At 43.6% G+C, this 22,546-nt stretch overlaps 1 protein-coding gene and 1 long non-coding RNA gene across 3 annotated transcripts in view; one reads left to right on the forward strand and one right to left on the reverse strand.

The window, feature by feature from the left end:
- LOC139408893 (integrin alpha-1-like) overlaps positions 1 to 22,546 on the forward strand; it is a 75,100-nt gene that overhangs the window by 36,477 nt on the left and 16,077 nt on the right. The window contains exons 2-16 of one of the 2 annotated variants that reach the window (XM_071153325.1): positions 5,371 to 5,491; positions 9,588 to 9,700; positions 11,023 to 11,111; positions 11,754 to 11,868; positions 12,975 to 13,102; positions 14,003 to 14,151; positions 14,300 to 14,450; positions 14,949 to 15,123; positions 15,474 to 15,547; positions 17,996 to 18,140; positions 19,224 to 19,366; positions 19,850 to 19,993; positions 20,319 to 20,579; positions 20,871 to 21,001; positions 22,134 to 22,309. In XM_071153325.1, the coding sequence (XP_071009426.1) occupies positions 5,371 to 5,491; positions 9,588 to 9,700; positions 11,023 to 11,111; positions 11,754 to 11,868; positions 12,975 to 13,102; positions 14,003 to 14,151; positions 14,300 to 14,450; positions 14,949 to 15,123; positions 15,474 to 15,547; positions 17,996 to 18,140; positions 19,224 to 19,366; positions 19,850 to 19,993; positions 20,319 to 20,579; positions 20,871 to 21,001; positions 22,134 to 22,309 (2,115 nt within the window). The remainder of the gene's footprint in view (positions 1 to 5,370; positions 5,492 to 9,587; positions 9,701 to 11,022; positions 11,112 to 11,753; positions 11,869 to 12,974; positions 13,103 to 14,002; positions 14,152 to 14,299; positions 14,451 to 14,948; positions 15,124 to 15,473; positions 15,548 to 17,995; positions 18,141 to 19,223; positions 19,367 to 19,849; positions 19,994 to 20,318; positions 20,580 to 20,870; positions 21,002 to 22,133; positions 22,310 to 22,546) is intronic. The other variant, XM_071153326.1, reaches the window with a different exon arrangement.
- Positions 4,374 to 6,657, reverse strand: LOC139408894 (uncharacterized). The gene is made up of 3 exons (XR_011634330.1): positions 6,569 to 6,657; positions 4,708 to 4,792; positions 4,374 to 4,503 (listed from the first exon to the last, which is right to left on the reverse strand). It is a non-coding gene; the product is annotated as an uncharacterized lncRNA (long non-coding RNA).

Consider the following 22,546-nt stretch of genomic DNA (forward strand, 5'->3'; position numbering starts at 1 on the left):
AAAAATGTATAAAATAACAAAGATAATGTTAACCCACATTTTACAATGATACCTAATGTAGTTTGCAATTTATATGTCAAATTGTTGGCATGAATGATGTTCTCATTATTTTCTACACATTGAGACTAACACGAATTGTAAATGTAATAATTGTGCATTCATTTCGGTACACATTTAGTTAGCCCGTAACAGGGTTGACACTTAGATAACAGGGTTGACAGAACAACATATTTTACCATGTCATCTGTGTACCTTTTCAAATTAAGATATAAACATCCCCATGAAATAAGAAACATAGGTCTAAGAAACATAGATATTATGTTTGCTGAAAAAAAAAGGTATTTGCCAATGAAGCAGTTGTTTTTTTAAATGTTTATTGACGTTCACTGTCCCTAAGTAAGAAAACAACTAAGTCAATTTTAAACTAAGTAAAGTTTTAACATCAATGCCGTTAGCGGTGCTGATTGACATTCGTTTAACAAGTTTGGACCACACTTGTTTCAGAATTTCAACTCAGCAGCAGTTGTTGGCGGTGCCATGATATCTGTAAATATAGCATTCACATAGTTAAATCAATGTGTAGAGCTTTGCACAAGTTTATTAACTTTAGTTCAATCGGAAGGCACTCTTTGGTGTTATTTCCCTCTCATAATTAAAAAAAGTTGAAGCTCCTTTACTTTATTACTAAACAATAATAAAAAAACTTACAAATGATATTTGGAGAAGATCAAAAACAAGCAAAAATGACCCCAGCCACTATCATCTTGGCTGCTGTAGGTTCATTCACCTCAGTCGATCTACAAATACATTGCCTATTAGCTATAGCTGTTCAGTCAGTTGTAATGATGAATTGCATAAAATCATCAGCTCCTTTCTCAAATCACATAGCGCTCACATTTGTATTCCTAGGCATTACTAATCAAGCTCCGCACACAGATGATTGTATTATCACATTCACGTGAAATGTTAGAGTATTACTTACGATTCTGTATTAATATCAGTGATGTAGTGGTAAAAAAAGGTGGGTAATGGGCAAACTATAAACTCCAGTGGGCGATCGAGGTAAGACGAACAATGTTTATAATTGTATTTTTTGCATTTTGAATGCATTTTAATGTAGGCCTATAGGGGAAAGCTGTTCATATTGAAACATGTTTTTTTCCCATTGCTAACTTGTTTGATAAGATTAGTATAGGTTTTCTTACGGGACGACACATGGGGCCCCAACCCCACGTTTGGGAACCACTGTACTAACCTATGCTGGTAGACAAGTCAGGATCATGGGATGGTTTTAAAAATGGCCTTTTGTCTGGCATCTCGCAAACACACTATCAACAGCGTCTCTAGTTGCCTACTTGAGCCGAGTCCGAGCTGGGGTAGTTCGTTTCACGTCTCAGGCCCTCGGCCTGTGTCGCGAGAGGGCGGAGTTAGCCGTTTGAATGTGCTTGTAAAAAGGCAAATCCGGGAGGCAAATCTGGGGGACGCAGGCGAACATAACGAACAAACCACTGTTCATGATTCCAATTATTCGCAAAGAGGCAGGCGCAATTAGAACTCAGTCAGATCAAGAGTATAAGCGTTCTGAGCTTTGATCCAACCTGGGAGAATTATTTAGACGTTGACCCGTAATTGACTTTCTTTATTGTGTACAACATACATTTGTTTATTTTAAAATGACCGAGGGCCCGGACTTCGGGGGCCTCTTAAGTAGTTACGTCCCAGCCTGCGTGTCTTCTACCTTTTAAAGCTTTTACTCAATCAAGAGCATTGTTGTCCACAAATGTCCTCAGATGTTATCCAACATGTTATCCACCACACGTCTTTCATTTGGTTAAGATCTGTTTGTGAGCTTGGGGGGTGGCACTAGGCTGTTAGGCCCTATCACCGTGTAACCTGCATCACCGTGTCTTATTTGATTATGGGATGTGTAAATGACTTACTCCTCCATCCTGTGCTCAGTGTCCAGAGACGATGGAGATGAGATTGGTTATTCTGGGAGCCACTTCAGGGTATATCTGTGCCTTTTGGCCGTCTTTGGCCGACGATTTGGGAGCTGGATTCCTCTGCAGTCTCCGATGTGGCTTGTAAACAACACACATTTGCTGCGTCCCAAATGGCACCCTATTCCCTATGTAGTGAAATACTTTTGACTAGAGTCCTATGGGCCCTGCTCAAAAGTAGGGCACCATGTAGGGAATAGGGTGTCATTTGGGATGCCGCCAAAGTCTGTTGTTTACAAGCCACATCGGAGATTGCAGAGGAAGCTCATCATGTGTATCCAGCTCCCAAATCATCTCATACCCCCCAAATAAAACGTCTGCTCCCAAAGACAACAGAGACCGATGATGACCAGCCATAATATCCGTGCTGATGTTCACAGGGGCATTCAGGTCAGACAGGGGTGGTGCAAAGAACAGGTCTCTAGCAAAACAGAGACTGATGAACATCCACATCCATGATGACTACAGGCAGGGCCATTCAAACTGTTCTCCTCGTCCCCAGGCTAATTGCGTACGGAACCGACTTGCTTCCGAGCTACAGTAAGGGAGGAAGTCTGGTTTTGTGAGACTGGGACAGAGGTGATGCCAAGAAAACGGAGCCTGATTATAAGACCAACCGTGTCCAGTCGTGTCATAGGGATGTACTGTATTCACAGAGGTGATGCAAAGAAAACCGAGACTGATGACCATCCATGTCCTGTCTGGTGTCCTGTCCGCAACATACTGAATGACAGGATAGACTCAGGACAGAACAAAGCTAGTGCAAAGTACAGCTCCTTCTCAAACAAAGTTGATCCCTAAGATAACCACTCAAACTCAGGACAGAGGTGGTGGTGGTGATGATGCAAAGAAAAACGGAGACCGATGAGCAACCATGTCTCGTTTGGTCTCAGGGAGTTGGGAGCATTCACACTCAGGAAAGAGAAGAGGTGGTGCAACGAGAATGACTCGTTTTGGAGGAAGGGCCATGGTGTCTGAGTGGCTGCAGTGTACAGACCACTTAATATGTTTAATTAAGAGGCCTCTATAAAAGGCCTGTTGGACAGAATGTGCGCCACCAAAGTAGATGAAGCACTGGAACTGGAGAGTGGCCTGGGAATGGGAACACTTACAGTACATACCGTGAGCTTTGTAAGGAAAGCCTGTGACTAACTGGTTGCACATGAACCATTCATATTAACCATGTCTGCTCTACGACACCCACTAGAGTAGAGTGCTGTACAGTACACTGATCCCTCTGTTTGCTTCTGTTTGTCTGTTACAAATACATCATGGACTAACCCAGCAAACCAAAATGGGTTCTGTGAATGTTCCCAGAACATTCATTAGGTTGCCCCAAAAAGTTCTAATAACATAAAAACTGTCCAGTTGTGCTGGTGATTATATAATGTTTGTATAAAACATTCACCTGATGTTGCAAGAACGTTCCCAGAACACATTTGGTCTGTTCTTTAAAGATTCCCCAAATATTTCAAGGTTGTGGGAACATTAGGAGAACATTGCTGTAATGTTTTCTCAGAACCATTCCTATTGCTCCCACATTTTCTTTTGCGGCAGTATGTTCTAAAATCATTGCTAGGATATTGTGTTATTACATTACCTGGAAACCTAATAAGAATCATAGGGAAATGTTCTGTGGTGGTTGTTACAGACGTTGCGCACAACATATTAGTGAATGTTGAGAACTTTCTAAGAATATTTCATTTGAAACGCTTTCTGAAAGAAAAAAAAAAATTTGTCATGAAAAACATTATTTGAATGTTTTGGGACGTTATCATCTTAATGATAGATAAAACCCTAACTAGAACGTAATGGGAATTTCAACTAATGTCCAGGGAATGTTCCTGGGTTTGCTGGGAAGGCTTCCTGCATGTGTCTGTGTCCAACTCCAAGCGTAGTATACTCCCACATCTGATCTCCATATACTGTAGGCTACTACAGTATGTTATTGGGATGTTTGGCTGTGGGATGTTCAATCATACTCATTAGAGGACAAGTGTCCTCTGTGAGTTACTGTGTTTGGTCTTCGTGTTTCGTCACCCCTACTAACCTGTTTCTTGGCCCACGTTGCAGTGAGATGCTAATCCTAAAGTCTCCCTCACAAATCCGGGAATTTAATACAATACTCTGTGTCAAGGGTGCGTAACTGGTGGCAGGGAAGTCAAACGCAGGAGAGCAGAACTTGGTTAATAGCCGGAGCCGTTTAATGTACATCACTACCGGCATACAAAAATAACAAAACACATGGGCACAAAACTTGTCTCGCATCAGTCACAGAAAGCACACGTACTTACAATAAACAATTCCCGACAAGGACATGGGGGGGGGAAACAGAGGGAAAATATACAACATGTAATTAGGGAATTGAAACCAGGTGAGTGAAGACAAGACAAAACAAATGGAACAAGAAAAATGGATCGGTGATGGCTAGAAGGCCGGTGACGTCGACCGCCGAACACCGCCCGAACAAGGAGAGGAACCGACTTCGGCAGAAGTCGTGACACTGTGAAATTCACAAAAAATGAAAAGGCAATGAGATGTCGTTGAGGTCTACATTTAGATATTTAGTGACTATGTATTTTAGTTCAGGATCTCAGCAGACTGAGGATGGGGTCTGGAGAAGAAGTCATTGTGCTAGAGCAAGGGGTATTCAACTCGTGCCCTATGGGGTCCGGATCCTGCTGGTCTACCTGTTAATTGCACCCACCTGGTGTCCTTGTTCTAAATCGGTTCCAATGGGGGAAAAAATGCAGTGGAACTGGCTTCGACATCCAGAGTTGAGTTTGAGGGTCCTAGAAAGTCAGATGTTAATGGTCAATGGAGGTAGAGGGGGTCTCTGACAGACATTATTCTCTTATGATGACATTGCTCTGGCTTCTTTTGACACTGGAAGGGCACTCTCTTTACAGTAGATAGGGTTATGATTTCCATATTTGACTCCCATCCCTAGCACCTTTTGTATTCTAAACAATTCAATGCACAATGCTTTATTTGCACGACAAACATTACATTTGTATCGCCATAGCAACAATATACAATAAAAAAAAAAGTTAACCCATGGAACACGTTTTATAAAACAAAAGTTTTATTAAAAAAAAGTGGGGAAAGTAAACAGTTTGTATTTGTGCAACTGGCTTTTTATTGCTTCTTGTTTGTTTCCTGAAACATATTGTATAACTATTTATGCATATCTTCTTTTTCTGCTTGCCAATAACTTCTCTGTAAATATGAAGTTCGTTGATACTGCAATATTTTGTTTTACAAAATGACACAATTTGTTAACATTATACTTGTTAAAAGCTTATAGATCTTTTCTCCAATGAGACATGTTTGATTGCTCTGTAGTAACACCAGTTTAATCTTCTTGCAGCGTTGCTACCGTGTGTGTTCTCCTTTAACGTGGATGACAAGAATGGGCTGAATTTCCATGGTTCGCTGGAGGACATGTTTGGATACTCAGTCCAGCAGTTTGAGAACAGTGAAGGGAAATGGTGAGTCAACTCATGTTATCATCCACCAAGCCCCAGGTTCACATAGTGATAGTTTTCTTTGAAATACTTAAGCTGCCCTTGATTTAGCTTGGTTCCATGGATGGAACCAATGGAATAGTCCCAAAGGTGTAAAAAGCAAACTCTGCCCATCTGGCACTCGAGGCAGGCTCAATGAAATGCTCAAAGTATTTAAGGGGCAATCAGTTGCTACATCCATTTTTGGACTTCAATGATTTTCAATTGGTAGCATTTCAAATTGGAATTGGTCACTTTCTGAATTGACTGGAATTTAAATGGAATTGACCCTAACCCTGTCAGTAGCTTGGTTTCCTGTTAACAAGACAACTTCAACATTGAGATATCTTAAAATACTGACTGCATTACATGACTCATGGGTCCCTCCCTGTAATGTTGACTGTTTCTACTATTTTCAAACATCTTTACCAAAATCACAACAAAAAAAGTGCTATTTGTAAGGCACATGGTTTTATCTAGAACCCTTTACATAAGAACCGTTTTTGGAAGGAAGGGTTCTTTTGAATATTCTTTGGAAGTCAAGAAGGGTTCTGCATAGAACCATATAATACTTGGGTCTCGAGTGTCGGATACATTTTTACTCGGCCTTGACTCGGTCTCGGACAATTTGTACTCGTCATTTCTTCTCGAGACCAGCAGAGGAAATCATACAGCTTAAACAGCTTCCGTTCAATCAGCATATAAAACCACTTCGCCAGGCCAAATACCGTACGTACGCTCCTTTCGCCAAACATGAATATCTTATCGCCTATTAACCTGCGCTTCCTACTTTACTCGTAACATTACTGTTCTTTACTTTCGTTGAAAAACCTCCTAAACCCTTATCGCGCTCGTCAGAATTTCCTTGGTTCGCTGGTAGGGAAGAGTGGGTGTGGTTGTTTGAAAGTTGCACGCTCACTATTAATAAGGGGAGACATAGGCACCAACACGGATAATGCTACCAACAACCATAACCACATTGCTTACACAACCTATGGTAGCCTACAAAAACACAACCATTAGTCTAAGCATTTCCCAATCTAAATGTACAACTACTACTACCGTGATACTCAGTATAAAGCACTTCAATTCGGCAGGCAGCCCGGTTCACCGGTCGCCGGCTTATCGACTCGTGGTGCAGCCCAATCAGCCACTCAAAACGTTCTTGAGCGGTAACAAATCTGCTCAATTAGCTGATTTGCTTTCCATACACCCACTCCTTCCGACAAACCCGCTCATACTCCTGTCGCCATATTGGGCTGCATCTACCCATACTTGACACAAAGTGATTGGTTGATTCCACTGTCACTCCAAAGTTCTGCCCTAATACAGTGGAATGGCGGAGGCCTTCTATTTAGCTTCTGATGGCGTAGCTAATGGCTGATTTAGCTAGCTATACTAAACAAAAATATAAACGCAACATGTAAAGTGTTGGTCGCATGATTTCATGAGCTGAAATAAAATTTACCAGAAATGTTCCATACACACAAAAAGCTTATTTCTCTCAAATGTTTTTGTACAAATTTGTTTACATCCCTGTTAATGAGCATTTCTCAATTGGCAAGATAATCCATCGACCTGACAGGTGTGGCATATCAAGAAGCTGATTAAACAGCATGATCACTACACAGGTGCACCTTGTACTGCAGACAATAAAAGGCCACTCTAAAATGTGCAGTTTTGTCACACAAGTTTTGTGGGTGCGTGCAATTGGCATGCTGACTGCAGGAATGTCCACCAGAGCTGTTGCCAGAGAATTGAAAGTTAATTTCTCTATCATAAGCCGCCTCCAATGTCGTTTTAGAGAACTTGGCAGTACGACCATGTGTAACCATGCCAGCTCAGGACCTCCACATCTGGCTTCTTCACCAGATTGTCTGAGGCCAGCCATCCGGATAGCTGATTACACTGAAGAGTATTTCTGAATGTATTAAAACCTAAATCTGATTGACTGGGCCTTGCTCCCCAGTGGGTGGGCCAGTCTGGGTGGGCCTATGCCCACCCAAGAGCTGCGCCCCTGCCCAGTCATGTGGAATCCATAGATTAGGGCCTAATTAATTAATTTCAATTGACTGATTTCCTTACATGAACTGTAACTCGGTAAAATCTTTGAAATTGTTGCATATTGCGTTTATATTTTTGTTCAATATATTCCTTTCCAACAAAAACTGAAGAGATTCAATCAGAACATAATTGAAAAGAATAATGTAATAATAATAATAATAATAATTAGACCAATAAGGCTGGTGGAACCATTCATAGATGGTTCTATGTCGAACCCTCTGCAAAGGGTTCTGCCCAGCACAAAAAGGGTTCCCCAATGGGGACAAACTGAAGAACCCTGTATGGTTCTACTTAGCACCTTTTTTTCTAAGAGTGTAGTCCTGTGGTCAAGACACTGGCTCAAATAAAGAGTCCCTCCCTCCATCCCTCCAAGTGTATCAGGCCTGCAGCTTAACACCATCTCATAAAGAGCCCCCCCCCCCCCCCCCCTCCCGCCGCCTGTTAAGTGGAAACAACCCACCAGAGTATGCACCCAGTCTGCCAGTAAAGGCACCGTGAAACCACGCGTCTGTGGGCCCTCTCTTAATTGGTGAAGGAGCACATTTTTACATGCTAGTTAACTCAGTCTGCCTCCCTTTAGAGAAAGGTACAGTCCCCCACAGACAGAGAGACAGCCGGTCCCTACACTACGCCACTAGAGGCTCATACAGTGTGATCCCGGCCCCTAAATAACTAGCTCGCTATCCCCCTTTTTGTTACATGCTAGTAAACTACATCTGCCTCATTTAGAGAAATGAACAGTCCACCTCAGACAGAGAGACAGCCGGTCTGTATAGTTCTCTACTGGAGTCCCTTACAGTGTGACCCTGGCCCCTAACTAACTAGCTCACTATCCCCATACATTCAGCTGGAATGGGCTTGTTAAGCTCATATGGGATCAGTTGCGGTGATTTAGTCCTTCCCAATCAGCAGGAGCAACTGTGATGAGGAACGATGAACGATCCCACAGCTTTCTCGTGTAGATAAGGCTCCTATAGGCCCAGTTACTCTCACTTATACACAGATACCATTGTGTAACGAGTGACGAGGGCTATATGTTCCGATATCCATACTGGCATACCACTTTAAGGCATTTTCACACTGTCAATTTCACACAGTGATAATGTAAAGAAAGACCTGATAGTTCCAGTTAAATTATATTAACCAGATACCTATGTATACGATTGATGAAGATATGATCCTTCCATTATACATACTAGCATACCTTAGAATGCATGGCTATATCATAGCTTCATTCTAAGAAAAGTATGCTAGTAGTATGTATGTGTGGATATTGGAACAGAGCCTTATTTGGGTTGGTAATTCACAGAAACCTCCATTGGAGACAAAGGGAGAGAGAGATTGTGTTTCGATGCCTGTGTCACTTAACCTGGGTTACTGTAGATGTGAGGAGAGTTATCAATCACAGATGGCACGGCCCCAATTGAAGGCTCTCATTTAGAGTGAGTGCTGTCGCTGAAAGTGATCCAGGCCCAGTGTGGATCAGGCACAGATGTCTGTTCTCTGTGCAGTGTGTCACTTAGCTGTGAGCTTTTGAGATGATGACTGATTGTGTTCCCGCTGGTTGCACCCTCTTTAGTTGATCAGCGGTCATTAGGAGAGTGGAATGTTAATTAGGTGAACTGTTTACGTGCTAGCAGATAACTAGCTCAGCTTAGCGTTATATCGTACCCGCAAGATTTCGGGTGAGAGAGAACCAGCACCGGACCACACAGATTACACTCACAACAACAGAGCCCAGCTAACAAGCTGTACTCCGATGTAAAAGCATGAGTTACTCGCTCAGAAATACATAAACAATGTTATGACGAGTAAACATAGTAGGGGTAAAGTGCTAAATTGTGTACTTTCCACTGCACAACAAGCATTTTTGTAATACATTTAAATGGCCTTTTTCGTGGGAAAACACAAAACCCAACGAACGCTAGGTCGTTGAGAGGAACTCTAGTTGTTGCTTTTATGTTTATGCTGGGTGGGTATGGAATACTAACCTCTTCCCCTGTTTCTGTCTTTAAAGGGTACTTATCGGTTCTCCCTTGGCCGGCCAGCCAGCCAAACGGACTGGAGATGTCTACAAATGCCCTGTGGATCGAGGACCAAACCCTAAATGTATCAAACTGGAGCTGCCTGGTGAGCCCTCGTTTACAGTGTGTGTGTATGTGTTTGCATATGTGGGTTGCATGGGATTGCTATTGATACTCCCTCTATTAACTGCGTCTGAGTTGAGGTTTTAGCAACCAAACACAACAGCCTCGCATCGTCCAGTGTGCTGGTCTGGGACTCCCTGCCTTGTGTGCTGGACAGGACGTGAGCCAAAGCAGCAGCACAGGAAGACACCACATAAACAGGATTTGAATGTCTCATCTCATTCACTCATAATTATATCATGCTAACCAGATAACCCGCATGCCGCCTCTGCTGCATGCGCGTCGTTCACCATGCCTCGGGGCTTCTAATGGCTCAATACTGAACAGGGTTGGGGGTCAATTCCATTTCAATAAAGTCGATTTAAGGAAGTGAACATGAATTGACTGAATTGAAATGGAATTCACCCCCAACCCTGATACTGACTCACTCCCAAAAGGCAGGGTTGAGATGAATTAGGATTTATCAATTTAGTGGAACAAAAATCTATTCATTTTGGGGATGTATTCAAATTCTGCAACACATTTTGTTGACATTATCTGTTGTTTGTTAAGTATTTTGATGTTTATACCTATTGTTTATGTATTTATTTTTTTATATAAAGTTTATATTTTGTAATGTTCTCCAGTAAAATTATAAGAACATTTGTCCACCATACAATCTGGTCAAATACAGTGTGAGCCTGACAATGACTGTATTATACTACAGCTTGACAGGGCCGTGCGTTGTTCTGCGGTCACTGGACGTGACGTGAATTATGAGTACAGAGAGAGGACATTATGAGATTAGCCTGCATGATTCCCCATAAGACGTCTTTGAAAAATGCTTCTAGACAGAGAGCACATTTGAATTATACATAGAATGCCATTTAGCAGACCCTTTTTAGCCAAAGAGACTTACAACAGTGTATTCACATACATTTGAATATTTGTGACCCCCCAGTCGGAATTGAACCCACAACCCCGGTGTAGCCAGAGCCATTATCTTACAACCACACAGGACAAATTCAGCACACGCTGCTAACTACGCTACAGTATTTATGCTGGAATACAAAAGGTGCGTGCGTGTATGCTTTTACCGGGAAAGACGGTAGAAATAACCCATAGCCTATGCATAATTATCTGAGGTAAATAAAATAGCTACATTTCAGTAGTGCACATCGTTAAGTGAGGTCCGGAGAGTTCCATGGTTCTGGAAGGGTAGTCTGACTTTCTGCCTATGGGAAAATGGACAGAGGAATTTGACCAGCTGTTCTTTCTCTTCAAGGACTCTTTCTTTCTTTCTTTATTTATTTCATATTTTCCCAGAAAACACAACAATTCCTAACTTACACGAAGTCAAGGATAACATGACCATGGGAACGACGCTGGTTACCAACCCTCAAGGAGGCTTTCTGGTAAGAGGCCATGTGGAAATCTAGATGTCAGCCCTGGACTGCAAGAGGCAGTACGGTTGTTACTATATGTAGAGCTGACATATATATCACACCCCCACGCCAGTGGAGGCTGCTGAGGGGAGGACGGCTCATAATAATGGCTGGAAACTATCGAATGGAATGGGTTTGATGTATTCGACGCCATTCCACTTACTCCAGCCATTACCACAAGCCCGTCCTCCCCAATTAAGGTGCCACCAACCTCCTGTGGCACACTCTCTCTCTCTCTCTGTGTGTCTCTGTCTCTCTGTCTCTGTCTAGAAGAATGGGTCTGAGTATTTATAATGGTGACATAAGATATACATTACAAAGCCCGGATCTGACCAGAACTTTCCCCCTCTGCCACTTCACTGGGCTTGTACCTCACTGCTCATATAAGGACTGTTGACTAGAGAGTCCTAGCCTATCCGATACTGTACTTCGGAGAGTCAGTTACTCCGAGTCCAGGTTAACCCAGTGAGCATGTGTGTGTAGCTTTCATGGTCTCATGATGAGGTAACGTTAGCTAGCGCTGCTTCTTCAAAAAGTTTCAGGGGGAATGTCCTAATGACCTTATTTCAGATTCCTCCTTGACGCGTGTGTGTGTTTACTATTTTCGTCCAGGCTTGTGGTCCCCAGTACGGCTACATGTGTGGTCAGCAGACGTACATCTCTGGGGTATGTACCAACGTCAGCTCAACCTTCCAGGTACTCAACTCCATCGCCCCGGCCGTGCAAGGTACAGGACAACAAAACACACACACACACACCGAGAACTACAGTCAGACCAGTGCTGCATGATCCCTCACCTTGGTGTTCCTTTTACATCCTACCCCAGACAGACCAGAGCAGAGCTTTCTCTCTCTACATCCCCCCCCCCCCCCCCCCCCAACCCATTCCTCTCTTCACCCCCTAACCAACCAACCCCTCGAGCCACGTGGCCCAGAGAGAAACATCGCTTGTGTACATAAGAGCATTCCACTGAGTGTAAACTACTCTCCAGTCTCTTGCTGCCATGCATGCCCAAGTTAGGACAGATTTTGAGAGAGACTTGTCATCGCTGTCTTAACACTGCACATTGACAGCAAGAAGCCCAAACAGATATAATATTTGACTAAAACATAATCATTTCAAACCTTGTATACGATCACATTACAGTATGTCTCTCTATTATGTGTGTGGAGGGGGGGGATACTTTGGAACAGATTTCCAGAAGTACAATCACTTGGAGCTGATTTGCTGGTGTTTTTATGGTATTTTATGTCCAACAAGAAGAACAAAAATTTGGTCAGAAAACTTTGGGGGGCCAAGTAAAATCACCCCGCAAGGCCACCAGTTGAGGAAACCCTGGTGTGGACTATTAAACCTCAGTATAGATGAGATACAGCTTTCCACCTCTGTGTAGTCTCACTCTCAGACACTGTATTAGACATGCATTCTAAGCACATTATAGTGTAGTCTGTGGCTGAGTTCCGATATCCATTCTGGCATACTGTACCACTTAGAATGCATGTCCAATAGAATGCATGTCTCCTCTGCTTCCTTCTCAGTAGTAGTCTAAAGTTTTTTTTACAAGACTCAAGAGGGACTACTGTAGATGGGAGAGCTTCTGGGTATTGTAGTGTTCTCCCTCTCTTCACCTTTCTCCACTGCACAAACCAACTGTTTAATGCATTTATTGTATAAAAACTGTTGGCAACTGCGGCTTTAACAGTTTAAACATTGACATACAAAACACATGTCTGTTTCCCCAACTAAATTCTACATTGCGTGTAGTATGTGATATATTGGTTGTGTTACACAGATCATAACGGCCACATTATTTGAATCCCTCTTGTATTCCAGAGTGTGCCAAGGAGCTTGACATTGTCATGGTGCTTGACGGCTCCAATAGTATATGGCCATGGAACAGCATCATTGAGTTCCTGGTCAAGTTTCTGAAAAATATCGAAATTGGACCTAAACTGTCCCAGGTGATTTCTCCTTTCTGTATACTAGAGGGGGGAAAAAAATGGGTAACACTTTAGATGACGGGTACCTGTCGAAGAACCCCGTAGAAGGACCCTTTATGGTTCCAGCCTGGTGAAACAGTTTCGCCAAAGGACCCTTTAAGAACACAGTATCAACTCTGGGACATGACTGAGAGAGGGACAGAAGGGAGCGACGGGATAGAGAAAAGAGGAGGGACACGGAATAGAAAGATGACAGCAGCAATCAACTGCAATTCGCTGTCTTTTAATTATGTAACAGCACAATATAATAATAATAATAATAATAAGTCGTTGCCTTGCCTTTTGAGATACGTGCATATACGATGATCATCTATTCATTACAGTCTCAGAACCACTGTTAAGTCATCACTCGTACTGTTATTAGTTTAAAAGTCCAAGGGCATTATGTGTTAAATAAAGGTTACTTAAAAATGGTTTTATGTGAATGGGGAGTCCCTTTTTTAGAATACCCCTGCCTCTGGAGAGGAGCTGGTTCACAGTGGTTTAGCTTAATGGTGAAATTACAGTTTTCCTCTGTGCTGCACTGGAAAATATTGTCCTACAAAGTTCTCCCTTTATAGATCCCATATTCCATAGCCGGATAAGTACCCATGCGTGCTATATAAAGAGAATGACATCACACTAGACTCACCAGACCGGACCACATAGCCTTCTTTACCAGACTGTCTCGGAGTGTTGAAGTGTTGGGAGTGTTGGAGTGTGCCACGGGATGGGACAGTGAGAAAAGAGGGAACTGGAGAGAAGGGCAGAGAGTGAGATGAGGGTAAAGGAGTTTAAAGGGAAGAGGGCGAGTGAGATGAGGGCGAATTTGTACGTTCGAGTGAGTGTCGGTCTGTCTGAATCCCGCCTTTTTTGTTCCAGGTGGGCATTGTGTCGTATGGAGAGCAAGTCATTCACAATGTGAACCTCAGCCAGTTTAATAACACTCTATCCCTGCTGGGAAAAGTGATGAATCTTGAACAGCAGCAGGGTGTCAGGACCATGACCTTCCTGGGTATCGACACGGCAAGGTGCAGTACAAGAGTCTGGTCCTGCTCAATTTACAAAAAATGTACTTAATTTAATTGAGTTCAGTTGAATTTACTGTTCCACTCAGTTAAGTGTGTCTATTTCTTGTACAATGTGTGAAGTGAGTTAAAAATGATTTATGATTTTCAGGAAAGAGGCCTTCACCGTGGAGCGAGGGGCGCGGCCCGGGGTCAAGAAGGTCATGATAATCGTGACGGACGGAGAGTCACATGACTCTCATAACCTCAAAAATGTCACCGCAGAATGCGAGAAAGACGACATTGAGAGGTTCGGTATTGCAGTGAGTATAAGACCATCAAAACCATGATACCTCAATATTAATACCTCAAATAGCCCCACCACAGTAAAAGCTGTAACATACCTTTTAGTCAGGACAATATCACAGTCACAGCCCTAACAGACCTCAAATAAACACACCGTCTCTCACGTAGTTTAGATGGTTTGGTATGAGGGTTGCAAAATCCCGGGAACTTTCCAAGAATTCTCAGATTTTTCCAGAAATCCTGGTTAGAGGCTTCTATGAATCAGGAGAGAATAAACAGTACGGGAATCCTCCAACTAGGGGTCTGCAACTGGGAATCTTCCAGCCCAGGCAGGCCAAGAGTTATGGGTTCAAATCCTGTTTCCTACATGGACCACATTCTGTATATAGAGGACTGTTTTTCAGACTTGATATCGTCGTTGCGAATACGAATCTGTTCTTAGTTGACTTGCCTGTATAAATAACGGTTAGTTAAATAAATCAAAGAAAAAAACGACACTATTTGTTTCCCTTCAGGTGCTTGGTGATTACAACAGGAACAACAGAAGCATCACTGAGGTGAAAAAGTTCATTGAGGAGATCAAGAACATCTCCAGCGATCCTGTGGGAGATCACTTCTTCAACGTGTCCGACGAGTTTGCCTTGCTCACCATCGTAGACGCTCTGGGAAGCAGGATCTTTGCCTTGGAAGGTAGGCTGAGCTACTTTCTTCTAGTTAAATCGCGACCACATGCTTTGTGCTACTTTGATCTCAGCGACAACGGTGGCCAAGGGTGGGTTCTTCTCCGGAGCTGTGCTCGAGTTCTTCTCTACGTAGTGGAATAAAGAGAGATGAGATTGTGTTTTATTCATCCCCAAGGGGGAAGTGAGTTATCATCCAAACAGCCACACAGTCGTACAATTTAGAAACAATAACGACATTAAAAACAGTCCGCAGACAGTTCCAATGAAAATGGATTAGTGAGAGTGATCGTATCGTCATGTGATCGTATCGTCATGTGATCGTATAGTAATGGATCCATGTGAATGTCCTTTCCACAGCAACGTCAGGTAACTACACCTCGTCGTTTGAGATGGAGATGTCCCAGGCAGGATTTAGTGCCCACACCTCTAAGGTGAGTCCACATTGCCTACTGTTGTTTCCTTCAACTCCTGGGACGTATTCATTAGGCCGATTCTGTTGCAAAACATTTCTTAAACGGAGGCAAACTGAAGGGAGGAGGGACCTACATACATTTGTCCAATAGAGACTCTTGTTTTGCTCTGCTCGCTTCTGTTTGGCTCTTAAACGGTTTTCGTAATAAATACACCCCTGCTTTCATTTCCCCTTTCCCCTTTCCAACTAACTCCTTCTACCCCTGCTTTCCACTGTCCTATACTGTTAAAAGAAACAGTTGGAAAATATGCAACTAGGCTTTCCCAACACCCAAGGGCAACTAATTGCATAAATCTATCAAATGTTTTATGTTTCAAAATACTCTCTTTTAATAGTGTACTCCCACTGTCCTAGCCCACTGGGCTAAAGGGTGCAGCATATTGCCGCGGTGATCGGTTTATAGGATATCACGTTTGTGAATCTGTGACTGCATGCTGATCGGCCCCAGTCAGATACAGTACATAACGACGGTGGGTGTTGCGTTATTCACTTGGCACAGACATCACTTCAACGTCTATTCCACGTTAGTCCAACGTTATTCCATTTAAATGAATTTTCATGGAAATGACATGGGAAACAATATTGATTCGACCGGTGTGTGGCCAGGGAGATCTTTCATTCACCATCTTGTCTATCCCTGTGCTGGTTCACCATGATCCAACTAAAGAGGTACCCTCTGTCCTCTCTTTCCTCTCCTCTCTCAGCCCAGAGATATCTGTGCTGTGGGGGAGAGGAGAACTAACAAGAGATGCCTTTTCCGTGAGAGGATGTTCACTTTGAACAAACAAAAACCTTTTTTTTTTCTTCTCCCAAACCTTATGTGCATTCATCAGGCATTTCCCCTCTGTCGATGAGTTGGAGTGAACGTGCGCTACACTCTTACAAAAAAAAAGGTTCCAAAAGGGTTATTCGGTTCTCCCCATAGGAGAACCCTTTTTGGTGGAAAGGGTTCTACCTGGAACCAAAAGGGTTCTACCTAAACTTTTGGTTTCACCTCATTTTTACATTCTGTCATAAAGAACACATGTTCAGCTTAATAAAAAGTATGTTTTCCCATCTCAAAAGGTAAAATAAAATAAAAATGACTATAGTAAGTGCATGTTAACTGCCAAATAAAGTAACAAGGTTGACTGTAAAATGGTTGACAATTTGTTCTTAAATCAGCCAAAAATCCCATTGTGACAGTGCTAATGGAAGCGTTTTGTGGGCAACAGAGGGTGACAATTGAATGCAAAAAAACGTAATCGTTAAAACATTCGTAGCCTGTATCTATGGGCAACAGGGTTGACATGTTCTTTTCAACCCGCTCAGTTTTCCACCACAAAACACCAGCTCACCTGCTTTTACTGAATTGACTATAAGATGTTCACTGTTTCTTTTGAAAAACATTTTTTTTTAAGGAATAGTTTCACCATATTAAAACAAATGGACCCAAAGGGCACTTATTTCGCGGAATGACCCAGTTCCGTCTTGTGAAATACTTTACCCTGTCCTGTCTTCCTGTATTCATGAAACAGGGTTCTGTGGGGGAAATGGCTACTTGACACTGCAATGCATTCAGACTTGATATCGTCGTTGCGAACATGAATCTGTTCTTAGTTGACTTGCCTGCATTGTGACACTGGTCTGTTCAGCCTTTACTCAAATGAGCATTTCCACTTCCTGGGGGGGGTCTCTTCCTGTTTCCTGTGCTGTAGCATAATTGTCCCAAAGAGTTGGATGGAGGCCCTTAATGTCACTGCCCATGCTGTCACAGAAGACGACATTACAAAGACAGCAGATTAGATTTTAGTATCTCTATGAGATGTTGTCTCATCTGACTCTTTAATTTTTTTATGTGTGCTTTGTTGTATTAGGAACAATGTGCTCTTGTCCGGACCTGCTTTTTTTCGGCCCTCTCTCTCTCTCTCTCTCTCTCTCTCTCTCCCTCCCTCTCTACCGCACCTGCTGTCTCGACCTCTGAATGCTCGGCTATGAAAAGCCCACTGACATTTACTCCTGAGGTGCTGACCTCTGGCACAGCCAGAAGAGGACTGGCCATCACTCAGAGCCTGGTTCCTCTCTAGGTTTCTTCCTAGGTTCCTGCCTTTCTAGGGAGTTTTCCCCTAGCCACCGTGCTTCTACATCAGCATTTCTTGCTATTTGGGGTTTCAGGCAGGGTTTCTCTATGAGCTCTTTGTGACATCTGCCGATGTAAAAAAGGGCTTTGTAAATACATGTTATTATAGTCCTTAATACAAAATGATGTCTGTCACAGGTGTGTAGGTTTGGAAAAACAGGATTATTGAGAAGACTGATACTGTACATATTGTTGTACTCACATGGCTGAGGGAAATGTATTTTATAGTTGTTAAATACAATTCATTCATTCATTCATTCATTCATTCATTCATTCATTCATTCATAGGAGGGTGTGATGCTGGGAGCAGTGGGAGCGTATGAGTGGAACGGGACAGTAGTGATGCACACAGACCAGGGTACCATGGTTCCCCTAAACGCAGACTTCCATGACCCCCTGGACGAGAGGAAGGAGAGCCTGGCGGGGTATGTGGGTAAGTACAAACGACACACACACACAGCCTGGTGGGGTACGTGGGTCAAGTCCAGGCCCGACCAGACAAACCACCCGCATGGATGACACTGTATTTATTTACCTTTTTAAACTTTTATTTAACCATACATGGCTGTTTTATGACGTTGAATTCCTGCCCTGTCCTCTGTTGCTGTGTGTAAGTCTAGACCTACTGTTTTATATGAGCCACTCCACGCATGGCATTTGAATTGAAGACAGTTAAGAAGAACAGCTTCTTATTTAGATTACGGTAGAATGACAACCTGTACAATAACAACCTGCACTGATACTTTGGAAACTGGACAGTGGGCTAAGTCCTTAGTGCCTTCCAGCTCCTGTATAAACAGCCCAGGGTAGCATGGTGGACTACCAGCCCCATTACTCTACAGTAGACAGAAACATGGTCTACGTCCCAACTAGTACCCTATTCCCTCTATACTGCACTTCTTTTTTGACCAGGGCCCGTAGGGCTCTAGTTAAGAGTAGTGCACTATGTAGGGAATTGGGTGCCATTTGGGACGCAGATATGCTTATACTCCAACTGAAATAACAGACCCGCGGGGCTTACAGTACTACCTTTTACGGGCTGTAGGGAAGACGCTGTGTGGGATTAGAGAATAATGTTATTTAAAAAAGGTGTCACGGAGAACAATCTGGGTGGCTGTTCGTCTCAGACCGGGCGAACACAAACACTGAGTGTGTCTGACATATCAACTGTCTGTGGTATAGTGTTCTTCAGAAAAACTAACCACACACACACACACTCATGCAGGCACACGCGCGCACACACACCTCTCTGTTCTCTGGTGTTTTACTGCTTCCTCTTAACACTGAGACTAAACTAAACTAATGCCAGGAGACCAATGTACTCAAATAACCCTCTAATAGAGACTCTGTGTCCTTATGCTGTGTGTGTGTGTGTGTGTGTGTGTGTGTGTGTGTGTGTGTGTGTGTGTGTGTGTGTGTGTGTGTGTGTGTGTGTGTGTGTGTGTGTGTGTGTGTGTGTGTGTGTGTGTGTGTGTGTGTGTGTGTGTGTGTGTGTGTGTATCTGCCCACCGTGCAGGTTATGATGTGCAGTCGGCATCAACCCCTAATGGTGTATTATATATCACGGGGGCACCGCGGCACAACCACACAGGCAGAGTCATCGTGTACAAACTGGATGGGCAACACATCACAGTCACACAAGTGCTGAAAGGAGAGCAGGTGACCAATCCTCAAACCATCCGCCATCCATCTTCCACCACCGTCATCACGATGCGTTACAAGCAACATCTTTACGTTATGTACTGTAGTTGCTTTGTCAAACGCATGGGGTTAATGTGGTTAGACACAGCGGGTGTGGGAAGAGACTATACTTTTTTTTTTTTTTACCAATGCAACAAAAAATAGTTTTAGGACATCTTTGGTATGCATTAGATAGAAATGAGATACTGCAAAGTGAGCGGAAAATAATGTACTCTAATTTCTGGAATTCACAAGAGTTCACTTATGTCAAGGCATTAGATCACGCAGTATTTCTACTTAATTTTGAGCATGGAATTGAGAAGAGGCTAAGTAAAGGTTTATATTAAAGCATGTATTTGGACTTACGGTTGAGTGGTTATAATGTCGTTTGACCCATGGACTATATAATCCAGGATTAGAAGTTCCACGCCCGTTCTATGGATCCTGTCTGTCTCCTTGTAGATTGGCTCCTACTTTGGCAGCGTTCTCCAGACGGTGGATGTTGACCAGGACTCGTACACAGACATCCTGTTGGTGGGAGCTCCTATGTACATGGGCCCAGAGAGGGAGGAACAGGGACAGGTGTACGTCTTCAAACTCAATGAGGTGTGTGGTGCACTGTGTGTGTCTTTGACTTGTCATCGTAAATTAAGTTCAATGAAAAATGCATTTCCGTGAAGGTTAATAAGTGAATGTAACTATCTAGTTGGAGATCAGACTTCGGGGATGTTTGTCTGATACAATACAAAGTCTCATTATAAAAAAAAGATGGCTTTGGATTAGAACAAGGGTCTGATAATGCTCAAACATTTGTCTCCCCCCCTTGCTTCCTTCTTTTTCTCTCTCTCTCTCTCTCTCTCTCTCTCTCTCTCTCTATCTCTCTCTCTCTCTCTCTCTCTCTCTCTCTCTCCCCATCACCCTACACCTCCAGAAGGGCACGTTTGAGCACCAGGCCACGCTCAAGCCGGACAACCAGACGTGTTGTACCTCGGCCCACTCCCATGGCTGCACCAACGTTCGCAAGAATGACCCGTGTGGCGCCCGTTTCGGCACCGCCATCGCCGAGGTCAGCGACCTGGACCTGGACGGGAACCGGGACGTGGCCATCGGGGCACCGTTCGAGAATGACCACAGAGGAGCCGTCTACATCTACCACGGAGCCAAGAAGACGATCAAGGAGAAATACGTCCAGGTGAAGAAAGAAAAGACCAGGTGGTCAGGCTGTTCCCCGTCTGTGGAGTCTGGTGTCACCAGAAGTCAAAGGCCGGGCTCATTCTAATGGCAGGAATGGAATGAATGGAACACATGTGAACCATATCCTCAGATTTCTCCCTCCACCAGCCACCACTGGTCCTCATCTGTAATCAATGTGTGGGATAGGGGTTTGTGGATGGACACTCTGCAGTAGATATGCAGTTACAGTAGACACCGTGGAAGTATTCCTGTTCGACCTCTGAATGTGTGTGTGCTGGTGTGGTTTCAGCGTATCCCAGGTCCTGGAGACGGGGTGAAGACTAAGTTCTTCGGCCAGTCAATCCATGGAGTCATGGACCTGAACGGAGATGGAATCATAGACGTTACCATCGGAGGTCTGGGAGGCGCTTCTCTGTTCTGGTGAGTGTTCAGTGCCTCTGCGTTTAGAGTCAAAACATAAAATTCATGCCGCGCATGTAAGCAGGAACACACACACTCACTCTAGCACTCCACTTGAACTATTAGTAATAGCAGTAACCTCATATCATCTCCCACAACTGTATTATTATATCTTTAGCTCATCTATCAAAGACTGTCACTCTGGTTTACACAGCTGTGTCCCTCTCGGGATTTGAACCAACAACCCCCTCCTCTCTATGTTCAAACCCCCTGGCCCTCCTCTCCTCATAGAGTTCATGGAGCTGAACCCTCTTCACTCCTTTCCTCCCATCTCATATAACGGAGTTGAGCTCTCTACACACCACAGGGCCCCCATCCAGGGATCCCTCACACCCACTCAGTTTCTGCTGGAACGAGCCTAGCTGACCGGGGCCGACCAGGGCTGTGTGAAAAACTCCAAATCCCAGCAGGCAAAGATTTTAAAACATGATTTGGCAGCTCTTCCTCCTGGGCTCTTGGACCTCTGCTTAACAGAGCGGGGCTGTAGACTGTTGGAGAGTCACTCCCTAACTCCAGAGCGTCCATGGCAGTGGACGCTAACTGTGGCGCTAACAGTTTGATACTGCAGCTGTAGAACTCAGTTACGCCACGGAAACCAGTGACCTCCGTCATAATGGATTCCTTTGTAGAGCTGCCATGAGCCCGCGATGTGGTTTAGAGCGCGGTCGCAAACCTCTTTTCATGGAAGACATGAATAATGTGCTTCATATGATCTATTTGGGGGTTACTTATTAAAAGGAATGGAAGCAGTTTTCCTTTTTTGGAAACGTGTATTAATTAAGTTTAATTCACAGGTCATTCACTTTTGTAACTTGAATGTGCCAGTTCCATGTGCTAATGCCGTGTTCAAAACAACTGGGAACTGGGAAATCTCCAACTTCAGTGCGTTCAAAACAACTGGGAACTAGGAGAAAAATGTGCACCGACTGGGTTAAATCGATTTGACCGGTCATCCAACTCGGAATTCCAAGTCGGGAACTCGGGCCTCTTTCTAGAGCTCTGACTTTCCGACCTGAAGATCACTGACGTCATTATGTTTCCCGAGTTCCCAGGTGTTTTTGAACGCTGCATAAGTCTGGTGTTTGTCATCCAGGTCCAAGGATGTGGCTGAGCTTTATGCCAACATGACCTTTGACCCGAGCAAGATCAACCTACAGCAGCCCTCTAAAGGCTGCATGTTGGGCGAGAGGGAAACTGTGTGTGTGAAGACCAGGGTCTGCTTTAGCTACAGCGTCAAGTCTGAGAAGGATGACGCTAACTCGGGCACAGGTGAGAGTCTGATCAACCCTTTTCCTTTCATACAGTATGTTAACATGTTTACAGTGTAAACCTCCTTCAATAATATGCAGCAAATTAAAGCGGACTCTCGATAAGAACAGTAAAAAGGAGTAAAATAGAAAGCTTTCATTTTGAGGTTGCTGTAGCTAACCCTAACCAAGATTTATAGAAAAACTAGGCATTTTGGGAAAGTTGCTGGAGTTTTGCAACCCTAATCATGACTGGTGT

This window comes from Oncorhynchus clarkii, chromosome 5 (assembly GCF_045791955.1).
Source record: "Oncorhynchus clarkii lewisi isolate Uvic-CL-2024 chromosome 5, UVic_Ocla_1.0, whole genome shotgun sequence".
In the NCBI taxonomy this organism is placed as follows: Eukaryota; Metazoa; Chordata; class Actinopteri; order Salmoniformes; family Salmonidae; genus Oncorhynchus; species Oncorhynchus clarkii.